This window comes from Podarcis filfolensis (assembly GCF_964270895.1).
Source record: "Podarcis filfolensis genome assembly, chromosome: Z".
NCBI classification, from domain to species: Eukaryota; Metazoa; Chordata; class Lepidosauria; order Squamata; family Lacertidae; genus Podarcis; species Podarcis filfolensis.
Genome location: NC_139617.1, coordinates 8,556,747 through 8,579,513, shown reverse-complemented (window position 1 = coordinate 8,579,513; position 22,767 = coordinate 8,556,747). Strand labels below are relative to the sequence as shown.

Below are 22,767 nucleotides of genomic sequence, written 5' to 3'. Positions count from 1 at the left end.
TATTATTATTATTATTATTATTATTATTATTATTATTATTTTCCCTCCACGCCCTCCCACAAACACATTTACAAGGCTATAGGATGTTAATCAGCCAAAGACCCAGGTTGAGGGGGAACACTTTCATCTAGTGCCTAAAGTAAGGCTAGGCAATATATTGATATATCGCCCAAAACTGGTTTGATGTCCATATCGTGATATTGGGGTATGCGTGCTACGCAAAAATTGCAATATAGGAAAAACTGTGAAGCCAGACAATGCTTCTGCATAGCTGTGTCCTTACTTCAAGCATCGTGATATATCAGTATATCACAATGTTTAGTTGGTGATATATCACAGTGTTGAAAACCAGATTATCACTCAGCCCTAGCCTAAAGTTGTATAATGAAGGTGCCAGGCAAACCTCCCTGGGGAGAGCATTTCACAAACAGGGAGCCACTGCAAAAAAGGCCCATTCTCATGCTGCCATCCTCTGAACCTCTCACAAAGGAGGCACACGACACGAAGAAGAGCCTCAGAGGATGACTGCAGGGTCTGGGTAGGTTATTTAAGTATTCCCATCCTGAGCCAATTAAGGCTCCCTAGGTCAAAACCAGCACTTTGAATTGGGCCTGGAAAAGTCAGGCCAATGCATACGATCAAACTGTCTTGTCTCTCTCCCCCCCTCCCCACTGTGAGTTGCCAGGCTGCCAAATTCTGCAGCAGCTGAAGTTTCTGAACTGTCTTCAGGAACAGCCCCATGTATAAAACATTGCAGTAATCTAACCTAGAGGTTGTCAGAGCAGATACTACAGATGTTAGGCCATCCCTGTCCAGATGGGGGCGTAGCTGGACCACCAGGCAAAGCTGATAGAAGCACTGTGTACCACTGAAGCCTCCGGAGCCTCAAGCAACAGTAAAGGATCCAGAACTGCCCCCAAGCTATGTACATATCATCACAAGGTCTAGAACCCTAAAAAGAGACAGAGGCATGGTTAGAGGAAATGCCAAACTATGGTTAAGCACAACTATTGGGAACAAAACTTCATAGTGTGCTCCTTCTTCCTCCCTTCACCCATGGCAATTCTCTTCCTTTCCTGGCTTGAGGCAGACCATGGCTGCTTTTGAACTGTGGTTTGTAGGGCAAGCACAGAATGTAGTTGGCTGGATTGGATGCAACAGCAAACCATGGCTTGCCTCAAACTAGGAAAAGAATGGTGTATTTGACAAAAGGAAAGAAGTGTGCTCACGCATAAGGCTCAGGCACGTAACACTAAACAGTGGGTTTTGGCATTACACCTGTATCAAACCATTCGTGGAGCTAGAGTGAGCATCATATAACACTGGTCTTGAAAGACCTACATTGGCTCCCAGTACGTTTCCGAGCACAATTCAAAGTGTTGGTGCTGACCTTTAAAGCCCTAAACGGCCTCAGTCCAGTATATCTGAAGGAGCGTCTCCTCCCCCATCGTTCTGCCCGGACACTGAGGTCCAGCTCCGAGGGCCTTCTGGCGGTTCCCTCACTGCGAGAGGCCAAGTTACAGGGAACCAGGCAGAGGGCCTTCTCGGTAGTGGCGCCCGCCCTGTGGAACGCCCTCCCATCAGATGTCAAAGCGATAAACAACTACCTGACATTCAGAAGACATCTGAAGGCAGCCCTGTTCAGGGAAGTTTTTAATATGTGACATTTTAGTGTATTTTTCATCTTTGTTGGAAGCTGCCCAGAGTGGCTGGGGAAATCCAGCCAGATGGGCGGGGTACAAATAATAAATTATTATTATTATATATTATTATTATCACTCGGTAAATAAAATATACACATAACTACTTCAGTCCATAAACTTTCACCAACAGCAGTTGGCTGAACAAGAAGGTATTTATTACCCAAGCACCTGTACCCTTTATTCTAAGAGACTGAATGCCAGTGGAAACTTGGCCTAAAATCTGATCAAAGCTCAGTTACAGAACCAGTTTGATAGTTAGGTTACGGCCATTGAACATATGAAAGCCAACATGTGGCAGAGAGTCTCCCTCTTCCCGCAATGAGTTATCACAGAAATTGAACTTTATACTTAGAACAATAGGCAAGCGTTTCTGGGTCAGACAGTTTCACTTCCACCCTGGCATCCTTTGTAGACTGGGTAGAATATATTGAAAGATGCCATATTGTAAGCCACGTGTTATTAGAATAGTAGATTGTCAACCATTAGGTGGCATCTTAAGGCTTTGCAATAGCAAACAATGAGAAAAAACAGAACTGGAGGTCAGCAAGGGGGTTGTATGGTCCTCAATATTTTTTTTGTTTTGCTGTCATGCAATACTGGATTACCTTGGAAGCTGTGAATCATAACCCTAATGAATTCTTCAGCCCAAAAAGAAAAGAAAATGAAGGATGTCAGGGCTTTAAGTAATGAGCCACTGCCTTTGCAGTGCATAAATAAATCTTGGGTTAATTTATTTTCCTCTGACGAAGTAAGTTCTAGTGTGGTTTATCTGTTGTATATCACCAATTAACCATTCCTGAATTTTAAACAGAGCTGTTCATTATTATATTTTAAATTTTAGTTACAGGGTTTTGGGGGAGGTGGTTTTGAAAACAACACCCCGCCGCAATAACACAATTACTCCAAATCTGGAGAAATAAAAACGATGTGATTTATAAAGCAAACAAACCAGTTAGAACGCAGCTAATTACATTCGCTCGAGACTAGCTTGCTTTCGCCCTCGGTGAGTGTTTGTTTCAGCTCCCAGTGCTCTGATAGTTCCTGACAGCTTGCTGGGACACAGGAAAGAAGTAGGTCAGAGTAAGCTAGAATCTGCAACAGAGGATCCCGTTCAACAAGCTTGTAGGGTAATACAGAGATCGAGGAAGTGTGTAATGTAGCGACAGTGTTTGAGACACATAACAAACAGCCTGAGGACAGCCTCTAGCGCAGCCGGTACATTTATCTTCTCTGTGTTGTAACACCCCCTGTCTTTCTTCTCTCTCTTTCTCTCTCTCTCTCCACCCCGCCCCAATAGCTTATCTAGTTGTTTGGGAATCCTAATACAAAAGATGGACTTGAAGTGTGTGAAATTATGCAAAGCAGGAAGGGCGGGGGGCGGAGCTGCACTTCCCAGAGACTGCAGAGCCCTGATATCTGGGAGGGGGAAAGGGGCATAGCAAATTCTATGGATATTTAGCCTACTTAAAATAAACAGAATAAGCCTGTTCTCAGGGCAGCCCACAAGCCAAGCTTTGTAGTTCTGCTTTGCCCTAGCTCAGACATTAAGGGACAGTCTCAACCCAGTTTTGAAGTGACTGTCTATGCACAGATGTATGTAAAACAAGAATAACCTTAAAAATAGCTTGGCACAGGGGCAGCCAACACCTTCAGATGTTCCTGGACTAAAACTCCCATCGTTCCTGAACACTGTCTGGGGTTGGTGGGAGGTCCAACATCTGGAGGGCTCCACATTGGCTAACTCTGGCTTAGCAGCCTTGGAAAGAGAAAATAATACTGCTTATGCCTTTCAGAAAGGTGTGTGCTCAGTTTCTGTTTAAAATCCATGGAATGCCAGCTCAAATATGTGCTTAAGCTTAGGCTCTCCAGGCTCAGAATTGAAAGCACGCAGAATTAAAATAAAGCAGAGAGTATCTGAACACCAGCTGCCTTGCACATATTGCAGAATGGAGGCGGATCCTTCAGGTTAGAAAGTGTGACTTGCAGATAGGCATCAGCCAAGGTAAAAGGAATTTGTTCGCACTGTGTTTGGGCTGTACTTGTACTTGTACTGTACTGTACTTGGGCATAATTGTACAAGTACACAACAATATTTTCCCCTAGGATTGCTCAACACAGATCAGGGTGGTAGGCAACTGTTTATCTTTTCTTTTCCTTTAAAATGAAGTTTACATTTAGGCCTTTTATTAAGGCCGTTGGTGGTTCCATGGTAGAATTCTTGCCTGCTGTTTCAGGCTGTTTTGTATTTGAGATGCCTAGCACAAGCGTCTGGTCTGGGACCTGAAGCTGTCCTAATCTACATATTGCTTGACCACACTGACTCAAGCAAAAACCCCTAAACAAACCCCTGCTACATGCAAAAACTAACCATTTGTCTAAGTTTGGCCATCTCCTACAGTTAAGATACAATGGTACCTCTGGTTACAAACACCTCGGGTTACAAACACTTTGGGTTACAGACTCTGCTAACCCAGAAGCTGTACCTCGGATTAAGAACTTTACCTCAGGATGGGAACAGAAATCACATGGTGGCAGCGCGAGGCCCCATTTGCTAAAGCGGTACCTCAGGTTTCAGGTTAAGAACTGACCTCCATAACAAATTAAGTTCGTAACCAGAGGTATCATTGTACTCTGTTCCAGCATGAAGAGAGGGCTCACATCCAGCACGAACTACACTGTGCATCCTGTAATCTGCCCTGCACATTGGTTTTTACAGAGCATATAGGGCTGCCATACACCCAGAATTTCCTGGACGTATCTGGCATTTGTCTGCCAAAAATAGCATCTGGGCAGAATTTTCAGATACCAGTTACAATGTCTGTGGAAATCTGGGCGAATGGCAGCCCATATCGTAAGTGTTGACTGTTTGGTGAATTTCCTTTAAAAATAGCTTTAAAACTTAATTTTCAGATTCTTCAAAAAAGAACGCTCAACAACTTTGGCCAAAACAAAACAAGCCCAACAACTTTTGTGTCTGGATTTTCACTTTTTGAAATATGGCAACCCTACCATATGTAGAGGACAACCCCCATCACCAGCCCCTAAAATGCCCTTTAGTAAATAATGGATTTACTGTACCTGTAGTGCCTGTACCACTTTCCCACAGGCTCGTCCATTGGCACGAGTGCAATGTTTATAGTTTCACTGTTCTGCTGCAAAAGAAGGGTACCACTTCCTGGAGAAAGGCTATGTAGTTGCAAGACTTTAATGATCCCACAAGTACCATGGGATAAACCCAAAGAAAAATAACCGCCATGCCACTTGTCTAATGTTTAAATACACATTTAGATAGGAGGAATGCAGAGAGAAGAAGTGGCGTGGTACATCTGCAGCAGAGCAACCAGGTGTCTTCTTCTGCCCCGGCTGCAACAAAACATATCTCTCCCATTTCAGTCTCTATACCCATAACAGGCAAGGTAACTCACCAGCAGTTCTCCCTCAAAGGTACACTCCTCCATTGTCTCCCAAGACGGATGCCATAAAGATGGGAACAAGTTCTGCTGAAATGAATGCAAGATCTGAGTAGGTTTGTATAGGATTTGTCTGAGGTATGAAATGCAGCACAAAAAAGAGAAGTTTTTACTATACAGTGGACTCTCAGGTTACGTTACCTTCGGGTAATGCAAACCTCGGGTTGCGAACGCGGCACCCCCAGAAGTGTATACTTCTGGGTTTCACCGCGTGCATAGAAAGGCACCTCTGGTTACAAAGTTTTTGGAATACGGCTGGGCCTCCAGAACGGATCCCGTTCGTAACCGGAGGTACCACTGTAGTAGTAACCTCCCCTCCTCACAACTCCCCATTTTTGTATAACTTGCAGTGGATTTGAATATAGCAGATCCCATCATCCCATGCCAGCAATGACCTGCACCCAAAGTTTGGGACTATCCACCCATCCATTATGCCAGAAAATTATAAATGTGCATCAATTTATCTTTCATGGGAACATTGTATTGCCTTAAGAATGAGTACCAGACTAGTATGACAAATCATGGTGTGTGGCAAAAACTCATCATTGTTACCAGATCTGTTAGTGCACCACTGCAGACACATCTTACACATGTATTTATTAAAAGGCTAATTTTGAGGACATAGCAATTATGTCCTGGAGACCACTGTGCACACATAGAATTGCAGTGCCTTCAGTAACCTTGATTAATTTGTGAAATTCAGCATGGATCAATCCTACTGCACTCACTCCAGAAAGCTAGCACCACAGCTGCAATTTAATATTTATTTATAAATAAAGGTTTAAAGATTACAACATGCTGATATGCAAGATTTAGGAGCTGTTTTGCTGTTTGAAATGTCAGTACAGTGGTATCTCAGGTTACAGACGCTTCAGGTTACAGACCCTGCTAACCCAGAAATAGTACCTCGGGTTAAGAACTTTGCTTCAGGATGAGAACAGAAATCATGCGGCAGCAGCGGGAGGCCCCATTAGCTAAAGTGGTGCTTCAGGCTAAGAACAGTTTCAAGTTAAAGAACAGACCTCCGGAACGAATTAAGTTCTTAACCTGAGGTACCACTGTACAGAAACATACAGCAGAGGAAATCAAGAAAACAGCTCTCGCGGTCTGCAGCAAGGACAGTGTTGTCACGGAGCAGAGAGCCAAGAAGCAGCCTTTTTTTAGAGGGGGTTGAGGGTTATACCCACGTGACATTTCATGACAATGACATAGGTGGAGAAATTCTTGGGATATCCTGACTTGATTTCATTAACAAATGTGGCATAAGAGGCCTTCCTCTTTTAAGTGAAGTTCTTGTGCCCCCTACACAAAGTGGTTAAAACCGGAAGCTCTAAATAAAAGCAAAAGGGAAACTTCTTGCTTTGATTATTCATAGCTTCTTAGCAAGGTGCCCTTACTCAGCTGAAAGGGAGCAGGGTTATCTTTCCCTCAAACAGCATAAGAATCTGTGATTAATTCAGGTATGGTTGGGCATGCTTGCTGCTTGGAGACGATTTTGTCCATGCTGGGAGATTCCTTGCCAAATTATTGGTGTTATTTTGGATTAGATTTGGTACTGAATACTGGAATTAATTAGACTGGGGACATCCTCTTGCCTGTGAGTGGCATGTGCTGAGATTATTGCTGGCATATACACTAGGGCTTTCCCTATCCATTGCTGTGATCCTCCAACACATAGCTCACAGCAAAGTCAAATTACACACAAAGACTAGGGATTTGTGCCATGTTCCAGCTGCACAGATCTTTTGAGTACACCATTCTAAAACCAATGGCTGTGAACTGCTTACAAATAAAGCATTTTTTAAGCAAAAAAAAAAAAAAGCTTAAAATTTCTCATCTGAAAGGTATAATTCAATCCACATAAGATAGTACAGGATTTCTACTTAAGACCTCAATGGGCTTTGTTAGCCATAAGACTGCAAACCTTGGCAAGCCCACGTGCATGAATTAAGGATGTATCTCAATCAAACGTTTACTTCCTTACTATCACTGCATTTGATGTCTCCAGATGTAAAAGGAGAATTTTTAAAAATCTACCTCCAGGGTTGCTTTGACAAGAGCAAGTGTCATAATGTCATAAAATCCAGCGAATTTTCATTTGGAGGAAAATGAAATTGCTTTGTGAACCTACCATTAGAAGTTCAAACTACAGAAAACTCTCCTTGGCAGCCTGGTTCACAAACCAAAAACAAAACAAAGCCAACAGAAAGAAACAAAAGAGCCGGTGTCAATTTTGTAAATCTGTTTCTTGGGTTTACTTATATAGAACAGCCCAGAGATTGTTCCCCTGTGCAGAACTGGGTAGCTTCTACTTAAAGAACGTATATCTTAGAAAAGAGGTATGTTTGACAGGAACAATTTAAACTGCCATGGGCATAAACAAACACAAATGGATAAGGTTGTTTTCTTTCTTTCTTTTTGCTTTACACTCTGTACGTTTTCTGCAATACAGAAAGGTCTTAGGCAGTGACTTGGTTTTAAATGTATAGTCCGTAGAGTTCTTTGAAACTGGAAAGATTGGCCATATAAATTTCACTTGTTTTTTTCTTTTAAAATGTTTTTGCAATCCTAGTTCACATATATTCAGTTATACGGGGGGAGTTATTTATACAGTGGCATTGATAAACATAGCACCTTATGGCGTAAGACAGAAGAGAGAGAGGGCCCCAAGGATTACAGTCTAACCTCTGACAATGGGGAGAAAATAAGAGGGAGGATGGGAGAGGAAAAAGAAATGAAGACATGAAGAATGGAGAAAATGCTGCTATATATCCTTTAATTCCCTTGCAGCTGGGGATGGATATTTTCCATACTCCATGGAAAAGGTAGGCTTGAGGAGGGACTTGAAGAAAGGGAGATTATTATCTACATACATCATATAAATATATGATACATCATATAAATATGATGCATGTTCCAAACTGAATTTAGAACTGCGGAAATACAGCTATCTAAACTTATATTGTCAAAGCCATAGTTCCTTCGGGGTGGCGGGGTGGGGGTTCACCTTTATAATAAGTACAGTTCTCTCAGCTGATCAAAGTAAGAGAAAACTTGACTGGCAGGGCAGGACTTCTGTCTCAATTTGCTTAGAACATCTGGCTGTGGTTCAAAGTCAGGATCTGGAGCTGCAGGTTGGAGTGGGATGGAGGCAGGTCAAATTTGCCAGTCTCCTGCAACCCTTTCCTGCCACCCCAGTTGCTAATGCACATCAGAACGTGGTGCACAGCATCTGGAATTTGCCAGACGCATTTTGCATCTGGCTATCGGCCACTTGCACCCAGGCCTGGGTGCCTGGATGGTACCTGACATCTCTACCACCTGGAGGTACATGCCTGGGGAACTTTGGATCTTGACTATTTTCACATACCGTCGAATTCTATCCATTATATATTACCTACACAATCAAAACAAATGTCAGGAACCAAAAAAGTAATATTGAAAAATTCGATTTTCGAGCCATCAGATCCCAAAATGGCAACTAGACATTCCATTTTGGCGACTATAACCTTGGTTTAAGGAGCCATTTGGCACCTAGCATATGTGAGTTTCTAACAATGGGTGCACCTTGGCTGCTCCTGCATGCTTGCTTGATCTTAGAATTGATCTTCAGAATGGTAGGTGGGAAATCCCACTTGCAGGTGCCCCCTCTTGGTAAAAAATAAATAAATCCCTGCTTATGGAGATCTTGGTGGTCTAGGTGATAGGCTAAAAAAGGCTGTGTACAAACCATATATCTAAAGCACACGAACACCCTAAATCCTGGGAACTGTGGTTCGTTGAGGGTTGTAGCCCTATGAGGTGTAAATTACAGTTCATAAGATTCTTTTTGAGGATGCTTTAAATGAGTGGTGTGTACACAGTCTGTAACTCTTCTCCCTAGTATGGGAGATGGCCACAAGCAATGCACTTCTGAAATCCAGCTTGGTAGCTCAGTCGGTAGAGCATAAGACTCTTAATCTCATGGACATGGGTTCAAGCCCCATGTTGGGCAAAAGATTCCTGCATTGCAAGGGGTTGGACTAGATTATTCTTGTGGTCCCTTCCAGCTCTACAACTCTATGATTCTATGATGTAGAAGAGCAGTCCCATGTGAGATTCCCCCCACATTCTGAACTCACTTTGTCTCAGCAGCAGCATGTGCATGTGGGTTGGAGCATATATTTATGAACTTTCTCCAGGGCAGGGTTCTGAATACTGGGCCTTTCTAGCCAATTACTGCATGCAATATACAAATTCTCTCTTTGCTGTTAGTGCTTGGTATTCATCATCATCATCATCAACAACAACATCAAGCAACTCCAGTTTTCAACTGGTTGTCTAGACCCATCCCACATACTGGGAGCAATCGACAAATGTTTAAATGGGAACTGGACAGAAGCCATATTAACACACATGCCTTGATGGTTGCAAAGAAACAAGGGCAGGCTATAGTAACAATTAACATCTTAGAGAAAGACAATGAATATGATTAGTATGATCAAATCACCTGTGCCTGCTAGGGAAAAAGGAAGCTTTTAACAGTACTAAAATACAGAATTGATTTGTACACATATTTGATAAAATCGATGCAATTAGCAAGCAACTGAACACTAGAAAGGAAAATTGATTGCTAGATGAGCCTAGAGCAGAAGGTAATCAGTCCATTCTTCTGGATCCTCTCCATACAATAAAAAATTGTTCTTCCTTAATCGCCCCTAAATTATTTCCCTATTAATAATGCCATTACATAGCTATTCTTTTATTCCTATTATCTACTGTCCTCCTTGAAAAGCATTTAAAAGCTGTTTTTAGAGCAGCATACTCTAGCAATTTTTTTAAATATCTGCGGCACAATGCTACAAGCGGAAACTGAACAATAGCACGTAACAAAAGGGAGAAAAGCAATTTGGAAACCAGTTCTAACAACCAAATCAAACAAACGAGATTATCAGATAATGGGTTTTGATTTTGTAGGATTCTACCAGGTTTCTCAGTAGGTAGGAACTCAAGGTTCTACACAACCATGCAAGATCTGGGCTGCGCTGTGTAACCGGAATGATAACAACTTCGTCGGCAAGGAATTAACATACAGAAAATAAGTGTAGATTGTGTTTATACAATCAGCTCACTATGGAGTCAAACCCTCTGCTCGTGGTAGGGTATCACTAAAGATAATAATGGTAGCAACTCCAGTGTGTTGAGCAAGTTCCACAACTTAGGGGCTGCCACGAGAATGCCCTCTTAAGGGCTACCACTGCCCTAGCATATGATGGTTGTGGAAGCTCCTAAAAGGTTTTCTTTGCCAGTCTAAGTACCTGGGAGGGTCTGTACAGAAGGAGGTAGACTTTTGGTTATTTGGGGCCTGAGGCATTTATGGCTTTAAACACAAACATGAGCATCTTGAATTGGTACCACAAAACAAACCCGCAACCTGTACAGTGGTACCTAGGGTTAAGAACTTAATTCGTTCCGGAGGTCCGTTCTTAACCTGAAACTGTTCTTAACCTGAGGTACCACTTTAGCTAATGGGACCTTCTGCTGCCACCGCGCCACCACCATGCGATTTCTGTTCTCATCCTGAAGCAAAGTTCTTAACCCGAGGTACTATTTCTGGGTTTGTGGAGTCTGTAACCTGAAGCATCTGTAACCTGAAGCGTCTGTAACCCGAGGTTCCACTGTACAGTTGTTTTAAAACAAGTGGGTAGGACAACCAAGGCATTTCTTTCAACCAGGAATCAAGTCCCATACCTTCAAAGATAGCAAGGTAGCCAAAGCAGGGTAGCCAAGATAGCCAAAGGCCTTTGAGACTTAACAGGACCCAGTGCTAAATATAATGAACTGCAAGTACAGATCAGGTAGTCAACCCAGTAAGTGATACACTGCAGGGGGCACCTGGGAGGGACGCAGAGCTTTGCCCCACACTGCTTTTGTGGGCAGCGGGCACGCATGCCGTGCCCCCCTCAGCTTCCTACAGGTGGAGGGCACCAGGGAGGGATGCAGTTCTGGCGGGGCCCCCCACTCCTGGGATGTCTTGCCTCTGGGTGCCCTGCCCTATAGAGCGGTGTCACTGGGGCTCCCTACGCCACTGCGTAGTTCCCATGTACAGTTTTCATGATTCATCTGCAAATACCCTGATAAGGCGGTGATAAGACGAGTTGGTGTAGCACAACTGGGGGGCGGTGGAAAGGCCTAGGCTACAAATCCTCACGTCCCTACTTGAACCTGCCCTTAACTATTAAGATGGCTGTAGGCAACTCATTTTCCCACCCCCAGTCACAGAATCATAGGATTGCAGAGTTGGATGAAAGGCAACCTAAGGATTATCTAGCCAAACCCCCATCAAACCTGCAACCTTGGTGTTATCAGCACTACACACTAAGCAACTGAGCTGTCCAGGCTGACTTCCTCCTATCTGCAATATGATGGTGAGGAAATAATCCTGATTTGCTACACACATATGTTGTTAAGGGCTACAAAAATATAATGCACATAAAGCATATGGGGGGGGGAGTACCAATGCTGCATACAATTTCTATTATAAATCAAGTTTCAAGTCGGCTCATTCAGGGCGGCTATTTTTTTAACACGGCTATTTGCACTGCTACCTTTTTACTGGCTTCTCTAAAAAATTAAAGCCACTGCCTTGCCCAAAACCTCTGGCAAGCAGCACACACAGTATCAGAAAACCCCATACTGTCACAAAACCTTCTCTATTCAGGCAAGCGATGTAGGTTTATACTGTATAGCCATTTCTAACATGGTCCTTTGTTGCCACTTGGAACTATTTCCAGCCTCACAGCGCTTTCAAATTAATTTTGTCCAACAGTGGGTTTAGGCACATGAGTCTCAGAAACAATTTTAAATGGCCTAATTTTGACTTCAGCTGGTCTCTATGGAGATTAATTGAAATGTTGTATATCTAGGTAGTATGAAGGGAGCGGGGGGCGGGGAATAGAACAGGCATAATAAGGAGCTCATAGTAGATGTTTAAAGCCAGGAAGTGCAAAGTAAAAAGAAGAAGAAATCAACAGTTTAATCTTTCAAGTCTCCCTTAACCCCTATTATAAAGTGTTTAAGATTTGCTCCTGCATTGGGAACTGTGAGCATGTGGATGCATAGGAGATAATGCCAGGCTGAACACCATTCCTATGCTCTAGTCAAGCGAGATCAGCTAGGAAGTTTCTAAACTGCAACAGGCCAGAATAACCTCTGCACCTCAGTCTCCTCCCCACCCTAAAGCAGAGTACAATAATGATCCATTGTAAGCTGACACAGTCTCTCCATTTACAAAGAATGATAAAAGTGGTCATAGCAAAAAAATAAAATAAATGAGGCCAATAAGCATAGCTGCTAGCAGACTATCCCAGGAACTGTGTTCCTGCTGGACTCTATGCAGAAATGCTGGCCATTCATTAGCTTGTTTGTGTTCTGATTGTTTGGCTGGTTCCTCACTCCCTAGGCAGCAAGATTTATCCTCTTAGTTTAACACTACAAAGTAATCAAATTGCTCCATTACAGTTGAAAGGCTTTAGACAGCCTGGAGGGAAGTGGAAAAGGCGGGGCATTTCTGTGGCAGTCATGTATAGAGTAAGTTGTCTCATCAGTTAATCCTAAAGTTCATATTCCTCTTGCCTCCTTTCATGAAATGTCGAAACACTTAACTTTAATGACTGATGTAAGAAGGACGTACAACTCTCAGCTGAAAGTAAACTTGATCTACCTTCTGAGATTGTTGACCAAGACTCACTTCTGATCGAAAACAAAAAGTTCTCATGCAGCCTCTTTCTTCTCTTTTTGCTTCAAGCTAAACCCAAACATCTTTTTTTGCAACCAAAAGGAAGTTAGCATTTGGGGCAACAGGATGTTCCAGCAAACAAGCCAATACAGGAATAAAGAAAACAGGAAAGGAAATAGAGTCATGGCTTGTCCGGCTGCACACTTAAATGCCAGATCTTAACAAGAAACAAGAAAGACCAGAAAGCTATCATTTTAAACGTACATCCCCATATTGTCAAGGATGATCCCTTATTGCGGAACATCAGGAATCCATAAAACCTGTGATGCCCCTTGCTACATCACAACTCTTTGAGTTTATCTTATTTTTGGAAGATTGGTCATAGAATCGTAGAATTGTGGAGTTGTAAGGGACCCTGAGGATCATCTAGTCCAACCCCCTGCAATGAAGGAATATTCAGCAGTCCCATATGGGGATCGAATCGGCTGCCTTGGTGTTGTCAGCACCACACTCTCACCAACTGAGCTATCCAGCCACTTGGATCCGTGGTAGAGAATCCCTGCTTACACAGCACTAAAGTTAGTGAAAATGTGGGGTCTGAGCATATAGAGTTCACATTGTTATCAACATGAAAGGAAGCACAAGGGCCATGTCGTACTACCTCCTGCAATGCAGGAATCTTTTGCCCAAATGAGCTACCGGTCAGAGCCAGATGCATAAGCCACATCACTGGAATCAAAGAACAGGGGAACTGCAGACATATTCTGAACATATTCTTATTTATTTTCAGTATTATTACTCAGAGCTCATGGTCTTTTCACAGAGCAATGAGCCTTCATTTCAGCTGCCTCGTTTGTGTGGAAAAAGTCACCTTAGATGATGCATCATTAGCCCCACACATGTGATTATTTAAATGTTGGTTTGGAAGATTTTAAGCCATTTTGAAAGTACAAAGAACAGTTCTCATTGCAGGCCAAAACTGCATTAGGTCAGAATATTGAGGTCTCCAGACTGTGCTGTCCTTACATGTTCCATATACAACTAGACTGGGCTGTATTCGCCAGATTTTCCTTTTTGGATTTCAATGCACATTAAAATGGACTTATTCAAACAATGACTTGCAACTGGCGTTGCCCCAAGCAGGAATATGATATCACTCTGGATCACTTTTTAGACTTTTCTAAGAAGTTGCCTCACATACTTTGGTCTGCCTGACTTCAACAAAGCCTATTAAATCTTAGAGAGCGGGGAGCAAATGCCCCAAATAAAATCAATGGAGTTACATTTTAGGCTGTGTCATGTAGCATTTGACATTTAAGCTAAGACAGCACATTACTTAAGAGTGCTATTTTGAGGGTGGGGTTTTGGGTTTTCCATTCCTATTATTTCCTATTTATACTTCTAAACCTTTTTTTAAAAAATAATAATAATAATAACAAGTTGGCAAACCTAATGCGCAGAAGCACTAGGGTCAAGCTGTGTATTTGGCAATCTATTAAGTTACTAAGAGGTCAGTCGATGGGTCTCAAACCCTGAGTGAGTTAGGGATTTCCCTGCATTTGAAGACAGGCTCTGGTGGATTGAGCAGACAAGACTGTGGTGGGTCCAACGGGCAAGAAGGAGGTTTCTGCACATGCTGTAGAGGGAAGTGAGGGGCAGATGGGGCTTGTCACTCTGGGAAGGTTGCCCATCCAGGAGAAGGAAGAAACTACGCTGCCTTGTGGGATACCTTTGGGAGAGGAGATGGCTAAGGAGTAAACTCTACAGAAATACATAGTGGAGTCCCTAAGATGGCTGGATGGTGCCGCCTTCCAGTAACTCCTGCAGGCAAGGTGGTGCCAAACGTATTGATCTGCTTTTCCTTGGACCACACCAGTGAGCCCAAGAGGAGGCCTTTGTCACCTGGGTAGCCAAGGACCTCCATACATGCTGCCCAGACTTGTGCCCCAGGGAGGTTGCTTTGGGGCTGCTAATGCAGCAGTTTGACTTGACCCTTGGAGACGTATTCTATTGTCTCTTGGGACAGATGGGATGCCAGCCAACCGTTTCATTGATATATGCTTATGATATATTCATATACAATGCTTTTAAAATGTGTATCAAACATATTTATACTATTCTATCCTTTTAACAGTTAAGTAAAGCTGTTTTAACCTAGCTGGGTTGAAAACTTAAGTTGTGAGCCTTTCAGAACAGAATATATGTACCTCAATAAGAAATAGATCAAGCCTTAGCGATTGCATGGCAAGCAGGGAATGAAAATTACGTTTGTGTGCGTCTTTGTGTGTGAATGTGTTTTGCTTTCAGAGGGCTAAGAAGTAAGCAAGATGGCTTGCATCACAGTTCACATCCATAGTCAATCTGGACTTTTGCTACTTTAACCTTTGGCCCTACACAAATGGCGGATGCTTCCATGCATGCAAAATAACAATATTGAGACAATTCAAACCTGGACCTTGGTAGAGAAGAGTGCTGCTTTCACAAGCCAACTGGCATTATGGATTCTATTGGAAATAACTTTTACCTACCGAGACAGGTGAGCAGTTCTCTCTCAGGACCAATTTGGAGAAGCCAATTAGGATGGTGAAGGCAATTGTGAAGAAGACCTAGTGTTAACTGAGGAGGCCAACTGGGAAAAGGATTACAATTCACAAAAAAGGATTACAATACCTAAATCAGTAAAACCCAAGGAGACACTTGTCTGCAGCATTTACATTTCCCTCTTATTTTTGCTTCGTTATAGGATCCCTAGCCCAGATCCTTGGTATGTTTCAGTTTCATAAATTTATTTATACGATAGTATTAATAAAACAATGCAGAACATAACATAAGCCAACATCCACGATGTAAGAGCAAGAAGTTACCAGAGATACCAACAAACTCAAATCCAGCTTGTTTTCAGATTAAATCTCCGAATCATCACAACTATTTATAGCAATTTTATCTAACTCCTTTTTCCTGGTTTTTTTCTGCAGTCAGTACATAGAGAGCCACTCTGTATTACAAAGCTATTATTCTCACTCATAAGAAACTGAACCATTTCTGCCAGGGTGTAAGTATTTGCTTGCGTGAACAAAGGTTTCAGAATCTCTTGGGTCTCTATATAAACTGCAGGCTAACGGATAATGAGTGATGTCTTCCACCTGGGGTTGACCACAAATACAGAGTCCATCTGTGTTTGGCCATCCAAGACTGTGGTGGGCATCACTGGAAATACAGCTCAATAAAGGCCTTTCTTAAGGAAACTGGTGAGAGTTTGGTCAGATAACCAGCTCTAAAATGCTCTGTTCTCATGAGTGGATACCCAGAGGAAAATTCAGTGTTTCTAATTAGTTGAAGGTTCCTTTGGGATTCTATCCAGAAGAGGCAATCCCTTAGCTGACACTCATTCAAAGTCAAAGCAGAGCTCAGTTCTGGAAAATAATAATATTCTAAAACATATTGACAAGCTGCTTTCCAGAATTGGTTATCACTCAATTTCATATAACACAGTGCAGGAAAATGCTCAGTAGGCCATAGTAGCAATTTTTAAACTATACTTTAACACAGCACAGAGCACTCTTGCCTTAATTACCTTGGTATGTGTATATGTGAGAATACTGGTTCTTTGTGTGTACGAATTAAGTTTTAGTCTGTCTAGCCAGAATAATTCCTTCACTCCCATTTCTATCCCTCATTTCCACGGTTACTCTTCATTAGCAAGAGAACCCTCTGGCTATAACATTTGGTTAGCAAAAGAAAAAAGCTTTGAACCTTCCCCCCCCCCCTTTTCTTGTCGTCTGGCTGTTTATCCTGGGATCTTTGCGCTCCCTTTTTCAAAGAAAGATCTGTGAGTTGTGTGTGTGTCAAACTTGGATCAAATTGGCATACACTACAAGGCTGTTGTTTAAAGTTCACAGTCCACTTCCATCCCAACCTGGGCCTGTAACACTACCTCACAGGGTTATTGTGGGAGAACACTGTATGCCACACTGAAATCTTTGGAGAAAAAGGGGAGAAATAAATGCAATGAATAAATAATGTTAAATGCTGCTACAGGATAGTTCAGAAAGCGACAGGTTTGTGCATCATGAAGAGCACTCTCATAGTTCTGTGATGAAACATACACTTAATTAACCTCATTTGCTGAGCAAATATGCATGGGTGGAGGATGCATGGCAAACCAATGCGAGGAATGAACACCATGAGGATGACAGAGAAGCTACTCATGACGCAATGGCACACGGAAGCATGCAACTTCCGAACCTGTGCCTTGGGTGGCATTTCGTTTTCAAGAAACAATGCCTGGAATTTCGAGCAACACCGGCAAGTCACTTCTTGTCAGCGGAGCTTTGCAGACAGGCAGGTAAGCAAAAAAGCTGGGAATGCTGACACAAGACTTCTGTATAACTGAAAAGCAGCTCTACCATATACTTTGATACATTAAGACTGGATTATTTCCTAGGGAAAATGCAACTCTATTAGCTAAGTGGTTGAACACCCACCCACCCCAAGCAATCATAAATGCTCACTAGGAAACACTGGATTTTTAAAAATGCCCCCATAGTCTCTAAAAGGGGTCTGAGGCCTTGTGCCTCCGTCCCAAAGCCCAGGAAGCCTTTGTAAGCTGGTGCCTCTGACCCTAACTGTTCCCCTATGGAAAATTTCACTGCACACCACTGATGGGCAGCCTGGCTCTGGCATAGGCGCCAATCCCATTTGACTCAGCAGAGCCCACTTAGGAGAAGACTCAGGTGCCCTGACTACTTTAGCATGGATAATATGTTTATCTTTTAAATTCATTTTGGCTGAACACATAAAAGGAACTTTGCAACTGTCTCCTCGTGTAGAACAAGGTCTCATGACAGAAGCCTGTGGCTTTAAATCAGCAATGCAAAGCATTTAAAAGCAGCAGCATCAAAAACAGATACTTGCTCCTTTTGGAGTAAGTTGCACTCTTTGACAAGGGAGGAACAGAAATTCCATCCCAATGAGTCATCACTGGGCAGCCAAAGATCAACCCCTTTGGCCTGTGTTTCTGATGGCTGCATTGAACGGAGCTGTTTTTGTAGCCCTTGTGATTTTGAAAAATGAAAAGGGATAAGTTAAGGGTAAGTTAAGAAAACACAAGCAATCCTAAAGGAGCAAGCTGGAGAAAGTCTAGTAAGTAAAAAAAATAAGAATAAAAACCAGGATCACTTAATCTACTTGGTTTCTAAAAAACTAAAAGAATGCAGCAATTGCTTTCATATGAGGAAACTGTTCAGAGCACTCTAACAAAAGCAGAAGCAGCTGGAAAGAACAAAATTGAATTAAATCCGCTATCAGTTCTGTATCCTTCTGCTGACTGTACCAGATGAGTACCTGATAGCTATTTGGAAACAATTATCTAACCGTATTGGAAGATTGCTTTTAGGGGTTGAGTGGAATGATACGGAACTGGAGCCCACTTAGCTTGGTCACCTGTGGAAAATTTAACCCTGAAGGTCAGTCATTAAGATGCAGGCCTGGAAATGTGTTCATTCGCTAGCCTCCCCCCCCCCCTCTAGTAACAGTAGAGGATTCCTCTGCCAAAAAGAGAGAGAGGTGTTCCCATAATGCAGATCCACTGAATGCCCACAAAATCATTTTATTCCAGGCTGACAAACAGAGGAACGTCCATATATTAACATGAATTAGGATTGGCTACTTCTCTTTATATAACAGGTGGGCAACCTGCAGACAACCTAATTTTATGAAGTCTCTGACACCTCCTAAAGCCACCCCATTCTTCCATCCCATCAGTTTGTTCCTTCCTTCTTGATTAGACTGGTGGATGCCAATCTGAAGTAGCCATGGTGAAAATTGAAGGTGGGGGGAGGGTCCTTATTCCAGGTTACTTAATTCAGATCACTTTTGCCACTATCTCAGATCATCTTCAGCTCTGGCTCTGTTCACCACTGGCAGTTTACACCACTCTGCCAAATTTCCTCCGAGGAAATATAACCCTTGACAGAAAAACAAGAAAGGTTGTCCACCTTTATAGACAATCCCTTTGACCATGGGTAGGCAAACTAAGGCCCAGTGGCCAGATCCCTCAATCCGGCCAATGGACAGTCTGGGAATCAGCATGTTATTACATGAGTAAAATGTGTCCTTTTATTTAAAACGCATCTCTGGGTTATTTGTGGAGCATAGGAATTTGTTCATTCCCCCCCCCCAACATAGTCCGGCCCCCCACAAGGTCTGAGGGACAGTGGACAGGCCCCCTGCTGAAAAAGTTTGCTGACCCCTGCCTTTGACCTTTGACAACAGAAATAAAAGGCGCTTTTTACAGGCATGGTGCCCAAAAACACACATTTTGGGGCACTGCAAGAGATTGTGGGACACCCCCAATGCTTCTTTTCAGGGCAAGATCTTGGCCCAAAATTGTCTAAGAGCAAGGCACCCAAAATGGCCTCTGTGCTCTTCCTGGGGGAAACCAGGATGTCCCAGTTTTTCCGGGCCAGTTGACGGGTATGTGGTGTACAAACCAGGCCATGGACACCAGAGACCCATCTTCAGCAGGGGTCATCAACCTTTTCTCAGACAAAAATCTGTAGGCCTCACCCTGGCAGTGAGTGGGGCAGAGTCAAAGGTAGGTAGAGACACTCCATTCCTCTTACTTTCTGCTATAACTGTGTTCCATGGCCAGTTGCTGGGAATCACACTTGGGAAGTAGGTTGTTGCTCATGTCCTGCTTTTGTGTGCTTCTCATAGGCAGCTAGCTGGCCACCATGAGAGCAAGATGCTAGATGAGATGGGCTACTGGCCAGAATCAGCAGAGTCTTCTTATGTTCTTAACTAAGGATTAAACCAGAGATATTTGACATGTAAGGCATATTCCCTACCACTGAATGACTGACGTGCTATATATACTCTCTATGCAATGCTATTAAAAATTATGTATCTGTTCAAAATGGGTTAAGGAGATGACAGCGAGAAGCTCTGTGAACTTCCAGGAGTGGTTATTGGTACTGCTGACTCTGCTTTTGCACCTTCTAAGTTTTTTGTATTCTTTCCACTTGCATTTAGTGTCGCGATTTGATATCGTAACCCAGGCTCATTTCTGCACATCACTTTAGCTTCTTCATTGATGGAGGAAAGCAGGATGTGAATCGTTAAAAGCAAATTTTAGATTTTCAAAACATAGCTAAGAATATATTTTTTCATATCTATCTATATCTATCTATCTATCTATCTATCTATCATCTATCTATCTATATATCTCACATGTTTTCTCCAAAGCCCTTCACTCTCAGAACCTGACGAAAAGGCAGAAAAGCTAAAAAGATCAGCAAATAAAACATGCAGCGCGATTCATTAAAAACTAAAACTTCCTTCCCTTTTTTTTTTTAAAAAAAAGTCTCAAGATCAGTCCCCAAAGGTGAAGAGACTTCCGCCTTATCAGTGTGGCTGCAACGGTTTAGAAACATATCTAAAATGTTTAGCTTTGAACATAAGATATAATCTCTTGTACAGAAAGAAGAACCAGCCATATAAGAAAGAACAATAAAACCAAGTGTAGCAATAGGTTTACATAGCGATCCCTAACCAGATTGAGGCAGAATGAGCCTTTGCTGAGCTGCTTTTCCATCAAGCCAAAAAAAGAAAAAGACTACTGCTATTTGCTCTACTGCTGCTGGAATCATTAGAAAATTAAGATTATATTCTTTAATCAGCACAAATATTGTAGCACCAAGTATGTTGGGTTTGACTTTATACCCTCTAAATTAATTCCAGAGCCACAGCTAAGTAAGACCACATCCCTCATTGTGTTTTTGTTATAACATGCTCATGTGTAGCAAACTGTGAAGAAAATGTAGTAATTAGAGGTTAAATTAATCCCTGACAGACAAGCGGCTTAGTAAATCCAGGACCTCTTCACAAAGCAGTGCACGGGAGCTCGCCAGTCTTGCAGAATTAGGCACAAAGACCATTTGCAGCTGTAATGCACTTTGTCAATCTTCACACAAAAGAGTGGAGATGTAAGCAATTGGGGAAAGGCTTCAAAAGCCCAACAGCCACATCTAGACCTCCTAAAAAAAATAATGCTAAGTTACAGTGCAGTGCAATTATGAGAGGCACTGTAATCAGCTCAGAATCAACAACTTGGGCTGACATGAGCCTCTGATGCAGCTTTACGCTGGATGCTTACAAATGACATGCAGCCATCCCAAGATATTTTAGGGGAGCGCTACGAGTCATTAAAAAGAAGTCTTCCCAAAAAGAAATCCCAGGTTTTGTTTTCTTTTTTAAAATCAGTGTGTTCCTGGATAAGATGTGCTGTGGAAAGCAATTGGAAACCAGAATGGTTTGGGGGTGAAATTACAGAAAATATAGAGCTCAGTTTGAGAATTATAGCTCAGTTGGTTAGAGAGTGGTGCTCTGGGTTGCAGGTTCAATCCTCATATGGGAAAACCACACACGCTATTTCTGGCACACTTCCGGGTCGGAGAAGCACCAGAAATAGCTTGTGCATATGTGCATGGGCCTCCTCCGACCCAGATGTGCACCAGAAATAACGCTTGCGCATGCGCAAATAACGCTTGTGCATGCACACAAGCTATTTCCGGTGCTCCGACCCAGAAGTGGGCAGCCGCGCAGCACAGTGTCAGTAATAGCGGGCGGCAGCAGCAGGCAGCAGGGGTCGCCACGGGCTGGATAAACGAGTCTCTCGGGCCTTAGCTTGGGGACCCCTGAACTAGATGATCCCCAGCGTCCCTTCAAACTCTACAATTCTATCATCTATTTTGTTATAGCTCTGGAGTTACAGCCCATCAATGTTTTTCAACAAGATTGCACAATTCTGAGGATGGGGGCATGAAGTTTATAGAATTCTTCCCCCCCCCTTTGTTTTCTTTTTTCTTTTTAATTCTGAAATAGTTGTTGTTGTTGTTGTTGTTGTTTAGTCGTTTAGTCGTGTCCGACTCTTTGTGACCCCATGGACCAGAGCACGCCAGGCACTCCTGTCTTCCACTGCCTCCCGCAGTTTGTTCAGACTCATGTTTGTAGCTTCGAAGACACTATCCAACCATCTCGTCCTCTGTCGTCCCCTTCTCCTTGTGCCCTCCATCTTTCCCAACATCAGGGTCTTTTCCAGGGAGCCTTCTCTTCTCATGAGGTGGCCAAAGTATTGGAGCCTCAGTTTCACGATCTGTCCTTCCAGTGAGCATTCAGGGCTGATTTCCTTCAGAATGGAGAGGTTTGATATTCTTGCAGTCCATGGGACTCTCAAGAGTCTTCTCCAACACCATAATTCAAAAGCATCAATTCTTCGGAGATCAGCCTTCTTTATGGTCCAGCTCTCACTTCCATACATCACTACTGGGAAAACCATAGCTTTAACTATACGGACCTTTGTTGGCAAGGTGATGTCTCTACTTTTTAAGATGCTGTCTAGGTTGGTCATTGCTTTCCTCCCAAGAAGCAGGCGTCTCTTAATTTCGTGGCTGCTGTCACCATCTGCAGTGATCATGGAGCCCATAAAAGTAAAATCTCTCACTGCCTCCATTTCTTCCCCTTCTATTTGCCAGGAGGTGATGGGACCAGTGGCCATGATCTTCGTTTTTTGATGTTGAGCTTCAGACATATTTTGCGCTCTCCTCTTTCACCCTCAATAAAAGGTTCTTTAATTCCTCCTCACTTTCTGCCATCAAGGTTGTGTCATCTGCATATCTGAGGTTGTTGATATTTCTTCCAGCAATCTTAATTCCGGCTAGGGATTCATCCAGCCCAGCCTTTCGCATGATGAATTCTGCATATAAGTTAAATAACCAGGGAGACAATATACAGCCTTGTCGTACTCCTTTCCCAATTTTGAACCAATCAGTTGTTCCATATCCAGTTCTAACTGTAGCTTCTTGTCCCACATAGAGAT

General features: G+C 42.8%; 1 protein-coding gene across 26 annotated transcripts in view; it reads right to left on the bottom strand.

Annotated features, from left to right (window-relative positions):
* Nucleotides 1-22,767, bottom strand: part of MAMLD1 (mastermind like domain containing 1) — a 131,402-nt gene that overhangs the window by 86,968 nt on the left and 21,667 nt on the right. For 8 of the 26 annotated variants that reach the window (XM_083595560.1, XM_083595572.1, XM_083595584.1 and 5 more), the window contains one exon: nt 5,129-5,203. The exons of 11 other annotated variants lie outside the window; for them this stretch is intronic. In XM_083595560.1, the coding sequence (XP_083451686.1) occupies nt 5,129-5,203 (75 nt within the window). The remainder of the gene's footprint in view (nt 1-5,128; nt 5,204-22,767) is intronic. 7 more of the 26 variants (XM_083595579.1, XM_083595575.1, XM_083595563.1 and 4 more) reach the window with 1 other exon arrangement.